At 51.9% G+C, this 15,307-nt stretch overlaps 5 protein-coding genes across 5 annotated transcripts; 3 read left to right on the forward strand and 2 right to left on the reverse strand.

Annotated features, from left to right (window-relative positions):
• Positions 1 to 13: 13 nt before the first annotated feature.
• Positions 14 to 2,975, reverse strand: MYCGRDRAFT_63336 (uncharacterized protein; the record flags this gene model as incomplete). The annotated part of the gene is made up of 6 exons (XM_003849010.1): positions 14 to 521; positions 582 to 911; positions 1,065 to 1,861; positions 1,919 to 2,571; positions 2,624 to 2,685; positions 2,748 to 2,975. The coding sequence occupies 6 exons, from the start codon at positions 2,790 to 2,792 to the stop codon at positions 204 to 206; spliced, it is 2,205 nt and encodes a 734-aa protein (XP_003849058.1).
• A 1,223-nt stretch (positions 2,976 to 4,198) lies between these two features.
• On the forward strand, positions 4,199 to 4,689 carry MYCGRDRAFT_106011 (uncharacterized protein; the record flags this gene model as incomplete). Its single annotated transcript, XM_003848891.1, has 1 exon — positions 4,199 to 4,689. One exon carries the CDS (start codon positions 4,465 to 4,467, stop codon positions 4,681 to 4,683), a length of 219 nt encoding a protein of 72 aa, XP_003848939.1.
• Positions 4,690 to 7,147: 2,458 nt separating this feature from the next.
• MYCGRDRAFT_48452 (uncharacterized protein) lies at positions 7,148 to 7,318 on the forward strand (the record flags this gene model as incomplete). The annotated part of the gene is made up of 1 exon (XM_003848892.1): positions 7,148 to 7,318. The coding sequence occupies one exon, from the start codon at positions 7,148 to 7,150 to the stop codon at positions 7,316 to 7,318; it is 171 nt and encodes a 56-aa protein (XP_003848940.1).
• A 1,815-nt stretch (positions 7,319 to 9,133) lies between these two features.
• On the forward strand, positions 9,134 to 10,222 carry MYCGRDRAFT_111117 (uncharacterized protein; the record flags this gene model as incomplete). The annotated part of the gene is made up of 3 exons (XM_003848893.1): positions 9,134 to 9,466; positions 9,519 to 9,877; positions 9,929 to 10,222. The coding sequence occupies 3 exons, from the start codon at positions 9,181 to 9,183 to the stop codon at positions 10,220 to 10,222; spliced, it is 939 nt and encodes a 312-aa protein (XP_003848941.1).
• Positions 10,223 to 10,452: 230 nt separating this feature from the next.
• Positions 10,453 to 11,372, reverse strand: MYCGRDRAFT_48689 (uncharacterized protein; the record flags this gene model as incomplete). The annotated part of the gene is made up of 3 exons (XM_003849009.1): positions 10,453 to 10,778; positions 10,840 to 11,098; positions 11,154 to 11,372. 3 exons carry the CDS (start codon positions 11,370 to 11,372, stop codon positions 10,453 to 10,455), a joined length of 804 nt encoding a protein of 267 aa, XP_003849057.1.
• Between the last annotated feature and the right edge of the window lie 3,935 nt (positions 11,373 to 15,307).

A 15,307-nucleotide genomic window follows, 5' to 3' on the forward strand; every position in this document is an offset into this window, starting at 1 on the left:
CACTCACAATACTCAAGTAGAAACGCTTTCTTTTTCATGAAGTCTATCTATACGTAAGTCCTCATCCCTTCATTCATCCACGCACCAAAGAGTGTCGGCCGGAGCGAACAAAACGAATCATGCAGCGTCCATCACGGGCAGCCAGCCCAACGTCTAGCCCCTTTTCGCCTCCAACCACTCGCTGCTCATCATCGATTCATGCTCTAATCCATATCCTCAGCGGCGGGTGCCTCCTCAGCTGGAGGGGCATCCTTCATCTCCTCGTCTTTGGCCTCAGGCTCAGCGGTCTTCTTCGCCGCCTCATCGGCCTTCTTCTTCTCGTCCTCGGCCTTCTTCTTTGCCTCGAGCTCAGCACGACGCTTGGCGGCGGCCTCTTCCTCCTTTGCTCGTCGGGCATCTTCCTCTTCTTGACGGCGGTCGTTGAAGCGTTGGACGATTGGGCCAGCGGCAGCGCGGAGCTCGTCCATCTTGGCGATGTATTGGCCCTTGGAGGCGTCTTCGCCGTCGTCGTAGAGCCAGTCCTGGTGAACATGCGTTAGTATCAAAGTGTGGTGACTACCGAGGAATGAGATGCGACTCACCTCGAGCTGCTCGCACTTGTCGCGGATCTTCTGCTTCTCCTCATCGCTAGCGAAGTCAGAGTAGCCGTTGCTCTCATACGACTCATCAATCTTTCCACGCATGGAGTAAATCTCCGACTCGAGCTCGTTCTTCTTGTCTTCGGTCTCGGCAACAAGCTTGTCCTCCGCAATCATCTGACCCTCCTTCTCCATGAAGGCGTCCTTGAATGACTGGTCAAGCGATGCGGAAGCAGTCGACAATGGGAGGTCGCCCTTGCGCACTTGCTTCTTGACCTTGCGGGTCTTCGGCGCCTTGGCTTCGCCGTTGGCCTTGTCATCGGTCTCCATTGCCTGTCCGGTTGTCAGCAATGGTTCGATCTTCGGCCGTTTCGCGGCGCGTTCGGCAATGTGCATTTGAAGGAACTCAGCCGCGGTTACCTCGCCGGCTTTGGCTTTTACTTCATCGGCACATGTTGCGGAATGCATCAATCGGGTTGTACTCACGTCTCCGTCCTTCTTCTCGTCTTTTGACTCAGGAATTGGCTCTTCAATCTCCTGGTCCTCCACATAGTATCCTTGCTCAACGTTGAGCACTCCGTGCAAGTTCAATCGTGCCTTGAGCTTGCAAATCATAAAGTCGTCCTTACCATCCGCCTTGACGCCCTTGACGCTGAATCGGCCGATCCATGGGTTGACCTTGCCGGGAAGGCCCTCTGGCTTGGCGTACTTGGCCTCGAGATCGAACTGTTGTTTCCGGTAGAATGTGAGAATCTTGGTTGATGGCATGGCGTTGCCCTTGTTGAACACAGTCAGGTTGGTGTCCTCATCGGGAATGTCGGGCGATTTCTCCCAGGTGAATTCGATCGGGTAGTTGACGATATCCTGGACGCTGAAGTCGCGGACGCGGAAGACGGGCGAGAGGATGGCGCAGCTGAAGGCACATCCACGGGCGATGGCCTCGTCAGCGTTGAGGGTGAAGGAGAGGGTCTTGCCGAAGAAGGTCTGGATGGCATTTTTGAGCGCTGGAACACGGGTGCAGCCACCGACCAGCTCCACAATATCGATGTCCTCCACCTTGAGCTTCGCCTCGGCGAGGGCCTGCTCCAACGGAATCGTAGCGCGCTCAAGGAGAGGCTTCACAAGCTCCTCCAGCTCCTCGCGCTTGAGTGTACCGCGGACATCCACATCGTTCATCAAGGACTCAATGTTGAGCGGTGCCATGGCGTTGGCGGACAAGACCTTCTTCAGCTTCTCGACTGCGGCGGCCACACGGACCTTGGCCTTCGGGTTCTCGTTGATGTCTGCAAGGAGGTCAGTTTACCTGCCAGGAACGTGCTGTAAGAAAAACGACCACCAACCTATTTTGTTCTTTTCCTTGAACTCGGCCCTGAAGTGCTCAATGATAGCCTTGTCAAAGTTGCGACCACCAAAGTGCCTGTCATATGCGGTGGAGACAACCTTCAACTCGCCCTTCTTGAACTCGCAGATCGAGACGGTGTAGTTGCTGTGTCCGATATCGATGAACGCAACGCGGCGCGGCTTCTCCTCTGCGGCAGGCAGATCAAGCTTGGTGATTCCATATCCCAGAGCAGTGGCCGTAGTCTCGTTGATAAGGCGAAGAACCTTGATTCCCGCAACCTCAGCAGCGTCCAACAGCCCTCTCCTCTGTGCATCCGTGTACCATGCCGGCACCGCAATGACCATATCATTCACCGGCAACTTCAGCTCTTTCGATGCCGTTTCCCTCGCTTTTGTGAAGAACATGGCGCACAGCTGCGCGGCCGAGAACTTGGTCTTCTGGCCCAGGTATGAGACTTCCACGCCGACCTGGCCGTTCACGTCCACCAATGGTGCGGAGACATAGTCTTGCTCGATTTGGACGTCCGGGTCGTTTAATGAGCGGCCAACGAGGCGGGAGAGGGAGCTGACGGTGTTTTTGAGGTTGGAGACTTCTTGTGTCTTTGCGGATTCGCCGAGATATCTGCTGCGTGGACCAAATCCGACGAGGGATCTGCAAAAATATCAGTATATATTGCTTGCGATTGATCGGAGGCATCTCTTACGGTGTCGCGCGGTTGGAAACCTCGTTGGTGATCACATCGACACCCTTATTCCTGGCAACAGCCTGTGAACCTGTCAGTATCCGATCCTCTCGCCCATCATCCATCTCTTGTATGGTATCCTTACGATAACGCTGTTTTGCGTGCCAAAGTCGAGTCCTACGACCGACATCTTGAAGTTTTCGTGCTTTGTTCGTAGTGGTGGGAAGTTCGGTGAGGCTCGATTGTTTGGGGTGGGTTGATCGGGTTTCTGGTAGTCGTCGTATCTGTGTTGACGTCTGTTTCTCGGGCGCACGAAAGAGACTTCACGGGTTCCACAGGGTGTGTTGTTTGGGTGGAGACGGTAGTATGGTCGGTGGTGGGGTGTCTGTTCCAAAATCCTAGCGCAAGCGGCGAAGATTATTTGTTTCGCGAACTGGATAGAACTTTCGCCAGGACGTCAGGTCACGTGCACGTTTCAGATGTGAGTGAAAGGACAACAGCATAGCGGACTACAGGCTATGTGAGAACGATTGCTACTGCAACGTGTTCTTTGGCATCTGCAAGAAGTGTCTTATCGTTCTCTCTTTGAACGGAACTGCCAGCGCATGCAAAAGCTCTTGCTTGCTTATTCGTCCGAACATCGTCACGATTGCAGCCTGAGGCCAACATGTGATCTGGCAGAGGTTCAATAAACCGGGTCAGCATACCATCCTGCTGGCGAGACATCGTGTCGGACAATACTGATAAGCTGATCAGACGTGGGAACAAGCCGTGCAGGGAGCTCAGTAGGACGTCGAGCTAACAGCATAGCTGACTTCCAAGTTGCCGACTATCTTCTTCAGAGGGCTCGTCAATCGACTTCTGTCTTCAACTGTACCGTCCTCGCAGTTCATTCCCACTCGCGACCGGTGTGAGAATGATTGCTCGATCAAGCTGACGTTCCACCTCTCGCTGTTGGATTGTATGCTCCAAATGCTCTCGAAGGGCAACCTTGCCGTTTCATCGCTTCATGTTTCGGACTTGTCTCCGTTTCGATACGTCTTAGGCATCTCACCGGTACGCAAAGTGGCATCGATCTCATTGTGCCATGCTGACAATGGAGCCTTCGGTAGGATGAATTATCGTCGACTCGTTCTGTTGGAATCCACGCTCGTGGCGTGAGCACGCGCGGCCGTGTCCGAGAACTGCCAAACTCATCAACATCGTTCTTCATACTGCTCATTCAAACTTGCCGTCCGCAAATGTAGTGCCCCAATGATTTTCTTCTGACCTTGTGTGAAGCTGAGATCAAAATTGGTCGATGGTGTCCTGATATGATTGATCTGCCAGAGCTGAAATACTTGCTCATGCCATTCCAGGCATTCCAGGCATCATCAATCCAACGATGATATTTGTGAAACGAAATGGAGCATGTTGTGTTCGACGGACACGACGGCGACCGCCACGTTGGGTACATTGCCACTTGTCCCTCGATGGTACCTGGCAGAGATGCCTGATGCGTCGTTGTTTGTGATCGGCCACCCATGCTGTCCGACCAGAGGCGTGTACACAAACAATGGATTCCCAGGAGAGTGCGGATGGGGTGATGATAGGCCGAATTGGAATGACCGATGGAGTGACGGATGGCATGGTCGGCGATTGGGATCTGGAATCTTGATAGATGACTGCTCCGGCGGCTAATCGAGAGGCAGGTACAGCATTCGAGCTTCATCCGATCATGCTGTACGCTGCGTACGATGGTGTCAGTCAGATGGCAAGTGGTCCATGTCTCTTGGTGCTCAATACTGTCAGAGTCCAGACCGACGCCCATATGATCGCCGACTTCCAGCCTCCTTGACGCCGGCACTCAGGTTCACTCAGCAATGTGCCGCTCGGAGATGTCATCTGGTCGAAGATGTCCAAGGAATTGCGCGCTCAAATCTCCGAGCTGCGGGTGCAACATCCACGTTGAGATGGTAAGACGGAAGGGTGCAGGATATCAACGTATGTACTTCTGTTCACGTTCGATCGTGTGTGGCAGAAGCATCGCCGTTGACCCAGTGACCTGGTTCGAGAGTCCTGAGACATTGTACCTGCATTAGTGGCTCAGTTGCGCAATAAGATCGACCAAGCGGCGGGGCGTGTCACTGCGAGCAGCAAGCCATTGACAAGGTTCAGTGTCACTGTTCGGTCCACCTCCGAGAAAGTGATCGCAAAATGTGACACGTTACATCCGTGCTCTGCATTGGAAATCCTTCGGTGGAGTCGCGGCCTGAGTGATGCCGGCACAGGATGTGTCAAAGACAGAACAGGAAGATCCACGGACTCGAGTGGGTCTGGGGTTGACGATGCGATCTCCTTCTCCAGACTTGCCCGCCTTGTCGGGTATAGATTGGTCGTTTCAGCAGTCTTGAAGGAGCACTTTTGATGCGTTCGTGCTTCGCCGCATCTTCCCACACCTGCTTCGGCCAATCCTTACGTCGTAGCAGAACCACGCCGTAGCATTCAACACGATACTGCTTCTCATCAATTCAGGTAAACGTCATGACGTTGAACTGTGATAGGAGAAGTAACTACCCGGCAGATAAGAAGCCCGGCCGAGCATCTCCATTTTCTGAGTCGCGTGCCGTGTCGCCAGACTTCTTGGGCCGGTTACATTTTTCGCGCCTTCCCGCGAGCCAGTTCAGATCTCATGGCATATCAAAGTGGGAGATGAACTGCGTGCCTGCTGACGCCATTGATGCAGATAACCGTAGTATTTGGCAATTCTGGTGTCGAGATGAGTACCGGAACAGGCGCCGGGCGTTAGTCCGCAACGCTCTCCGCGAGCGCAAGCACGGGTGTGACATGTCGTGGGTAGATGCGTGGCCGCGATGACACTGGGAGAGCTTCTGTGTGTTGCATGGCGCTCGCTGTATCGAACCAGGTAACAGGGACATGAGCGACCTGTCAGTCAGCACACGGTGGAGCCAATTTCCATGGTCCTGTGCGGAGTTGTGCATTCCACGGAGCCCTGAGCGCGAGGGTTACACAGAGCGCGGAGCGGAGGTGTGTGGGAAAGAGTGAGCTTGGAGGAGTTTTACGATACATCACTTTTGACCACGCCGCCACAGGAATGAGGAGCAGCGAGGATGGTGGAGGAGCCTCTGCCGCAGTGATCGCATGCACCCTCGTCGGCAAGGCCTGAGGTTGGAAAAAGTCGTGCTAGTCGGGCTAGCAAGGATGGCTGCAGCTGCATGTCATCGCATCATCCTCGTCGAAACAGGTGACTGCTCCCAGATCGTGCGGCAGACCGCCCGACTGGTCTTGCAATGGTTGGGACTATGCGAGGGCAGCTTGGAGTGCAGGGCACGGCGTTGATCGAAGAGCAGTCGGTCGTTTCGAGGGCGTGCGTGGCGCTGCGCCGAGCATGCAGGCCGCCCATTCCGGTCAGCAAGGACTGCCGGACGCTTCTTTGGACTTCTCATCGTCAATTTCTGGGCGATTGATGGCCAAAAGAATGTGGGAGAGCAGTCTCAACGTGCAAGATGTCTCTCTCGATCGATGAGATGAGCTCGCGTCCAAGACGTCGAGATGACAGGAGCATGAGAGGAAGAAAAGGTGAGATGATGTCGATAGCATACCAGACGTCCGGGCCTTGGGATTGCAGCATCCGAGATCCGCGTGCCTGAATCGCATCACACAAACTCGGACGGTAAACCTTATCACAGATCTAACTGCTTTGCAGTGGTGTGACGCTCCAGTGCCCTGGTCGCTGGGAGCGCCGGCCGATTCGTGCTGCTGCCAGATCGGCGTGTCTCTTTTTCACGGCACACCTGCCAGCAACATGATCCATCCACCCTCCACTCCGAGGCGTGCCGCACTCCACCCTTCGCTCGAAGCAGCCAGGACTATCGTGCCCGTTGTGCCTCCGTCGCAGGGATCTTCCTCCCAGGACAACCATCTGCGAAGCAACCCACCGCCGCGGGAACGGGGAAGTGATTGAGCCACGCCGCCTGGTTTTTGGTCTCTTTCTCTGCTTACTGCTTTAGGTGCGGCCATGACCAAGGGTTGACCACGGAGATCAAAAGAGAAAACGGCAGCACGTCGCACCGCTGCCGTCTACAATGTATCACCAGATCTTGCCTCTTTGCTCAATTCATGCGCCTTCAGTCTGAATCCGACGGCACTTGTGTGCGCCCTACCTGTCACTGGCTGGGCTCCATAAAAGACGAATTGAGAAAGCAACACTACCGCAGAGTCACATCTGGCTCGCTCGGGATACTATATAGCTCTTTCGACCCGGCGCTACGTTTCAGTCTTCCATCATCCAGTACTTCGGGTCCTCTGCCATATCATCGCCAACACCACCAGCGGTAAACCATACAACTTCCGTCCTTGGCTGTCCATTACGACATACGAAGTCAATTCGGATTGACTGCCACTGTTCAATCATACATTCGATCAACACAGACCAGATCTTCTTCGACACCTCCACGACACAACACACAGACCATCAAGGTGAGAGCTTCTCATTCGGACGCAAGCCTTCGAATGATCAATGTCAACTAACATTATTCACGACAGATGGCCAAACCCGGAAAGTGCGAGCACTCCTTCAAGATGATCAAATCCGACACGACTCTCATTCTCTGGAACTGCAACATGTGCCACTTGGGACCACATTGGTTCATCTACGAGTGCGCCAAGTGCAAGCTCAAGACTTGCCGGACTTGCACCGCAAAGGCAACGAAATGAAAACGATTGAGGGTACGTTCTGACATTTTCCATGTGAGGCAACAGTGGCTGACATCTTCAGCAGAGCATCATGTGCTTTGACCGTGTTCTGGCTGTTTCTGGTTTTTGTCATCTGCATTTTTGATTATGGATTCATTCTAGCGTGGAGTCACGGAGCAGATGGGAAAGGGAAGATCGAAAGGGCAGTGTGGATCAACCATGTGCAAGGCAAGGAGTAGAGGCTGGCAAGAATTGTCCGAGTGTGGGCGGGACTTTGCTTTTAGACCGGAAGCGTGGAATCGGGAAGATGGTATGTCCGCGAGGACAATTGGAGCACAAGTCTAATGATGGAGGTCACTGTAACATCACCTTGCTACTGCCATAATGGTAATCCGACAGCTCATATACCATAGCTTCACTATCATCACGCCCTCGAGTGGCATCAGATACAAAGCAGTGCTACTCTGGTGGTCAGCAACTCATGACGCGGACGTGATCGAGCAACCCGGCTGATTCGAAACACTGTCAGCTCATCAGCGGCTTACATGAAACCGCGTAAGCCATCGTGCTGACGACTGCCGGCATATGTAGTTGGCGAACGCCAGCATCACGGCACATATCGGAAGCTGGAGGGATCACGACAATCGAGTGCAATCGTTCGCAATGCGTATGCCATTCGTTATCTGCGATCTGCCTCTTGTCTCGTATGCATCGTATCTCATCTCGTCATCCTTTCATTCTCTCGTATGATCGTCTCCTCATGATGCCGTGTCACAGCTTCCCGATTCCGACATCTTGCTTGTATGACCTCGAGGTCTCGTCTAGAGAAGCTTTCGAGCTTTAGTTTGGGCAAGTCTGCAGCATGTCAGTGCTTGAGCATTGGGCACGAAGTCGAACAATTGGACTTACAGCTCCGCACGAGCCGCAGGTCTTTCCGCTGGAGACCGCAGCGTTGCACTTTGGGCCTTTGAGATGGAGTCAGCACTGGCTCGTCAAGCTTGAGTGAGTATGGAATCACGAACAAGAGTTATGCATGTTGGAAGTTGTTGCTTGACGGGCTTGCTTGATCTGGTATGGTTCGTGTTCGTGTGCTTCAGAGGCGACCTTGATGGTTGATGAAAGGAAACACAACGAGGAAGAGCCGCGATAAGGATAAGACGGTGAAGGTGGGGAAGCTTGGACTGGCACGTGCAAGCTAGCGTCTGATCTAGACCGAGAGAAGAAGGAGCCGACGTGGCGTCTTCGTTGCTTCGTCTTCTCCTTCCACACTTGGCTTCATCCCACGCAGTCCTCCCACGAATAGCAATGCTCGCATGTCAAGACGACGAACATGTTGTCAGGCCTCCGTGCTGGACTTCGCGTCTCGGTACGAACCCACCACCACCCCTGCGCAGATCACTGCAACCCGGACCGTGCCATCCCGCGCTCACATTTCTCCTTGACCTCGCAAAACAAGACTTCTACAACTTCATTCGTTGCTTGACCATCGCTCACCACATTCGCTCCTGCATCCAATCCTAGCCGCCGGAGTGCTAGACCTGAGGGACCGTTCTCCGCCGTCCAGTATATTTCTCCAGCACTGCTTTTACACAGCACATAGCGACTCGTGCCATGCTGTGCCCCTGGGAGAATCACAGCAAGGAACACAGACGCTATCTCCTACTTCTGCTCTACCGCCGAGGAGCGGCCCGAATAGCATGTCTCACGCGGGTACAGAGAAGATCTAATGTCCTATATCAAGAACAAAGGAATTCGTAAGTATATTGACATTGCTCCTTCCGTCTCTTTGTCATTTCTTGTGCGTTGCTTCGTTACTAGACGATCGTCGCGACACTCGACGTTTACAAGCACGCCCTTCAACACACTCGCCCACCACTCTCAGCATGTCTCTTCTCACGCCACTCCTTCTTTTGATTTCGTCCCTCGCCCTCGCGTCGCCTCTTCTGCCACGAGCTGTACCCGCCTTCGCCTTCGATGGCGATGCGCCTTTCACAGTCAATGCGGACGGTCTCGCGGCCTCTCTCACATGTCCAAACGGAAACCCGACCACCAAATCGCCGCCCGTACTGCTCGTTCACGGCACTGCCACGACCGGGCAAGAGACCTGGGCAGATGGATACGTGCCAGCGCTGAAGGCTAATGGCTACACTGCCTGCTACATCACGATTCGTACGGGATCAACTCCAACTCATATGTTGCTCCATCTGACAAAGTCTACCAGCAAATCGGTCCATGGGCGACATGCAGGTCAACGCCGAGTACGTGGCCTACAACCTGCACTACCTCTCTTCGCTCTCGGGCGGACTTCCCGTCGCGGTGATCGCACACAGTCAGGGCAATCCGAATGTTCAGTGGTCTTTGCAATTCTGGCCGAGCACGCGGAAGGTCACCCGGGCCTTCGTCGCTCTGGCGCCTGACTTTAACGGCATCAACTTGTTTGACAGTGCCCTTTCGGAAGTCTGCAAGACCGGTCTCTGTCAGCCTGCACTCTGGCAGCAAAGTGCCGGCAGTCAGTACTACAAGGCGTTGCATGCGAACAGGTTTACTGCGCAGGTTCCGACGACTTCGATTTGGACCAAGGTATGCGGTATACAAGGTCTAGATTCCTTTGCTGAGCTAATGCTATCACAGTACGACGGCATTGTTTCTCCCAGCAGCAGAAACGCTCAGCTGCCAGGCGCAACTGTCATCTCAATCCAAGATCTCTGCCCGCTACGACCCACAATCCATACCACGATGACCGTCTCATCCGCGGCTTACAGTCTAGCACTGGACGCATTGAACAATGAAGGCATTGCGAGCTTGTCCCGCGTGAGGAAGAACGCCTTCAGCATCTGTCTGCGAGTTTCAGCGAAGAATATGAAGTCTTCTGTGGCGGATGATCTGACTTCATTATTTGACAACCTCGTTAAAGGATTTATGTAAGTCACGCACTACCAGTATTGCACGCGACATGTTCTAACAAAATCACAGCCAGGGAGCGAGAGTCAAGTCCGAACCAGCCGTTAAAGCATATGCTCTGTCATAGGAAACGAGGGTATATACTTCAACTCTTATTACTCCCGCCCAACGCAATTCAACAAACCGCGCAACAGGTGGTATCTCTCCAAAGCGAAGCAATCCAAAGAAACCCACTCCTTCTCCCAAGTCCATCTCTACTGGCCCATAGCAGTCTTTCTCTCCTCCCTGGCTTTGGCCACACTCGGCCTCGCCTGTAATCTCTCATTCCACGCCCAAGCAGCCGGGAATTCCTTCTCCCACTCGGCCGCGAAGTCTCCGCCCATGAGGTGCGGCGGGAACAGGATCAGCCAGTGCCATGGCACGAACGCGAGGTCGGCGTACGTGCACTTCGAGCCTACGAGGTATTCGTTGCCCGTCTTCTTCAAGTGCAAGTCGATGACGCCGATGACTCGCTTGATTTCGTTGCCGTAGCGCTCTTGGCAGGACTCGAGTTTCTCGGGGTGGTAGAGGGTAAACCAGGCTGTAAGAAACAAGTCAGTTGCTGAGCTTTACGAGACGAGGTGCAGATTCTTTTTGCTCACCTTTCTGACCAAAGTATGGACCCTGTCCACTCAACTGCAAGTGGAACCAGCAACGACTCTCAATCCTGTCCGTGGTGTCCGTGTAGCTGAGCGTGTGTGCGCCGTCGTACGTCTCGAGCAGGTACTCGATGATGGCACCGGACTCCCAGACCGTGGCGCCGGTGTTTGGGTCCTCGATCGCCGGCACGCGGCCGTTGGGGTTGATCGCCTCGAAGGGCTCTTTCTTGAGGTCGGCGAAGTCCTTGAGGATGGTTTCGTACTTTTGTCTGTCAGCTGATGTTTTTTGAAGCAAGAGTGGAAAGGTTATTGCATACAGGAATTGACAGCTCATTCATGATGATGGCCACCTTCCATGGGTTCGGTCCGCCGGCGTGGGAGTACAGCTTGATGGGCTTCTCGGCTTTCTTGGTCGCTGCGGTGGTGGTGGTCGCTGGAGCAGTGGTCGCAGGAGTGGTTGTCGCTGGAGCCGTCGCTGCAACGGGCGCCTTGGTCGCCGGCACATCAGCGACAGCTGGAGTTGTTGCTGCGGGCATGGTGGTCGTTGAAGAGGTGGTCGCGGGGGTCGTGGTGTTGCTCGGAGCAGCCATTGACGAGCGCTTGGACTTTCCGCTGAGGGCAGCCTTGATCTTGTCCATTTTGGCGATGTTCAAAAAACTTGTTACGGCAAGTTAGAGGTCTATGGTGTTATCTGGTGAGAGAACGTGGAGCTGAACAATGTTCTTGACTGACGTTCTTCTGCAGAGTTTATGTAGCTGCGATCAGCATTTTCTCAAACCTCCCTCGGTCCTAGTCTTCCCCTCTCGTCACTGCGATCGGCGTGCACGATGGCTGAGATAACACCAAAGCTACCTGAGGCGTAGCCGCTTATTAGTCGCGACCATGGAAACACTGTGGAGTGAGTTTGCGAGCCTCTTGTTCCGAACCACCCGACTTCAAGGTTCGAGGTACAGTTGCTTCGTTATCTCATATGCCTGTCTATATACTCACTTCTCTCAGTCCTTCTCGTGTTATCGGAAACGGAATGTTTGACATCTGTCAGTTTTCAGTTCACCATCGGTCCAGCCACTCGATCGACAACCACATCAAGGCACGGCAATGTGCAATGACGATGAGGGGCTGGCGCCTCGAACGCTAAATGGAAAATAAGTTCTACACCATCGCGCCAACGATGTCCGAGCTCTGGATACTTATACTGCTTCGAGCCTTCGAGAGACCGCGATTCAGTGCTACGTGCCATCTCTTTTCTCTGATTTCTTCTACTACTGTTCAGCAGTCCAGAAAGAAGTCTATGATGAGTCTAAATGAACCACATTTTTTCAACATCTTCTGGGTGGTCTGTATATCGGCGACAACGCCATTAATTAAACCTTGTCGATTCATGCTATATATTACACGCTACATGCATGTTCATTACACCACCCTCGTCGTCGTAGTAACCAGCTATCTTATTAACTAGCTACCTTACTATCGCCGCCTCTTAAAAGGACTGCTGCTACTGCTACTGCAGTAACTACCAAACTATAAGCCTATAGGTTTACGCTACTATAGTGTTATTAATCTAAACGGTAGCACCGAATCTAGTATAAATAATACATCGTCGTCGCCGCTGTTTATAGCTAACAGAGCCGACGTTAGTAGGTAGCTATTACCAAAGTAAGCTATAGATAGTATCGCCGGTAATAGAGCTATAGTTAGTAAGTGTAGCCTACGAATTAACGACCAACTAAGCTATTGTAGTGTTAGTTTATATAGCGTATATTATAACAATAGTGTTAGTACGTATTCTTCACTAGCTACTGTTTCCTATATTAATATTAATAGCTATTAAGGTAGTGCTATAGCTATACAATTAACGTTCTTCTTGCGGTTCGCATAAGGCGTAAGTTTAACGTATAGACGGCCGGCATTAATCTAGCTATAAATGTCGTAGTTAGTGTATTCGCGAACTACGTCCTTAACCAGCCTAAGGAAGTGTGCTTGTGCAGCTATAGTTGCAGACTTGTCGACAATAGTGTTATCTTTAATGCGGTAAAACGCGTTCTTAAGGTCCTTACTAACACTGCTAAGGTGCACTTTAAGCCTACGAATTAATAGATTAATAGATACCTCGTCGCCCTCGTTACTACCCTTAACGTAGAACTCTTAAGCTGGCTAGTTAGGGTGCACTATAGTCGTATTAAGGCCCTAATATCGACCGACTATTACGTAGATCTACTCTCGCGTAAGGGGGTAGTCGTTAAAGCGGTAATCTCGGAGAATATGTCGACAAGCCGCATAGTGCTTAAGCTAGTAGTAGCAATAGTAATAAGGTAGATTCGAAGGGTAGTAGGAACGGTAGTAGTGTTTCTACAAGGGCTTGCCGGAGTTCTCGTCAATTTCCGCTGCCTTCCATTCCACTGCTATGGCCCTTTAAACGACCCTTAGATAGTTCTCTAGGTGTCAGAGGCTGGTGCCTGAGGCTGCATCGGCTGTGCCGATGCCTAGGCCAACGCCTAACGGACGAACGCCGGTTCAGAAATCCACTAGGCCGAATTAGGAACAAGCTTCCTTTCGGCCGACTAGAAGGCTACGTATGCGCCAAGCGACGCTATACGCACACATAGCTTATACTCGACGTTCCGTTGTTCTAGATAGATCTTCTTTTCGGTAGCTTTAGAATTTTATACATTCGGATCTAGACCTTTATGCGCAACTTCGGTTTAGACCCTTACATTTTCTAAAGCTCGCTATCGAATAGATCCCTTGACAGAAATACTGCCTAAACTTCAGGCGTAGCTCGCTATAGAGATAGAGCGGATTCGAAACGAATATCGCGCTACTATTGTAGAGACCGAAGCTATATATAACGAACAACATCGAGCTAACGAGCTCGCATAACGCGAACTCGAGATAGTACGATACGAACTCGAGGTAGTATAACGCGAACTCGAGACACGTCTTAAACGAGCCGGAAAACGACTAGTATAACGGACGCCGGAAGCGAGTAGCTCTAGACTCGCCCCGGAAACAATCGAAACAACAACGACGGACATAAATACGATAAACATAATAAATACGAACGACGACTATATACCGAGACGCCCGAAAGAGCGTCTCCCGACGCTACGGACCTTTAGCGGCAAAAGATCAGAATAGGAAGACTAGCACCTCGCTACCTTATTAAAGCTTGCTATCGATAAAGTAGCTATTAGTAAGGACTTCGACTAATTCCTCTACTTAATAAGTAGGCTCGAAGAGAGTGCGGCGAGAATAGCAAGAACAACTATCGAGAACGCTCTCCGACTCGGGTAAGGTAACGCGAACAATTTCCTCGAGTACCTAAACGGTATCTATAGCGACATAAACTAGCAACGACGAGCGCTATAAACCCTCTCGAGGATATAACAGGGCGACAACGAACCTATCGCGACCTACCTACCTTAATTCGAGGTAGTTCTCGCTAATGCGGGAATAGCCGAGACCCTCTCGCCGGATATAGAATCGGACCCGAAGCTCGAAGGTATTCGGATTACCCTTCTCGAGAACTCTCTTAACGAAGAGATGCGTAAGGCATTACTCCCGTTTGCCTTAAACCCGCCGGACAAGTACTTAACCTTTACGAGAAACCTTCTTACTATTAGCGGATCGCTCGCAAACCTTCGTTTTCGGTCGAATATGTCTAGACCCTCTGCTCCCCAGGCGACCCTACTATCGACAGGGTCACGGGCGACCCTACTATTAATAGGGTTACGGGCGACCCTACTATCGACAGGGTTACGGGCGACCCTACCGCGAGAATCGAAAGACGAAATAGATTAGGAACCGACTCGATCTAACTAAGTCGAGTTAAGCAACAAGAAGAGAGCAAAGTAGGTTACAAGAGAGACAATATAGGCTCGAAGGGAACAAGGCCTTTGTCTCCGTTGCGGGATAAAAGGGCACCTTATCGCCGACTATACCTATCTTGCCGCCCGAAACCCGAACGCTATATAAGCTACGGTTAGTAAGGCCGAGCGCGAGATATAGAAAGTCTTTCTAGAAGAAGACAACGACTCGGTATCGGAAAACGAGTAGCCTCTACGACAAGTCGTCTGTAGAGGCAGAGTTAGATACAAGCAGAAGTAGAGTAGAATATCTTTCGAGATACAAAAATAGAACGATCTCTTTTCTATGCTTCTACTATTATTAACGACGACGCACTTTAATTCTCTCTTATCGACAACGGCAGCTAATCGTATTATCTAATAAACGAACAGTTAGCTAAGAGACTCCGGCTCCCGTAGATTCCTATTCTAAGACAAAAGGTTATTAGCGCGCAAGGATCCCCCTCGCAGAAGAAGGGAATCTCTTTTATTACTAAGTTCTCTCTTAATGTCGGCGGGCATAAGTCTACGGCGTTTGCTTACGCCGTACCCGACCTATAAGAGGACCTTATTCTCGGAAGGCCTTATCTCTTTTACGAGAGTATATAAGTTATCGAGTCGACGAA

This window comes from Zymoseptoria tritici, chromosome 10, assembly GCF_000219625.1.
Source record: "Zymoseptoria tritici IPO323 chromosome 10, whole genome shotgun sequence".
Classification (NCBI taxonomy): Eukaryota; Fungi; Ascomycota; class Dothideomycetes; order Mycosphaerellales; family Mycosphaerellaceae; genus Zymoseptoria; species Zymoseptoria tritici.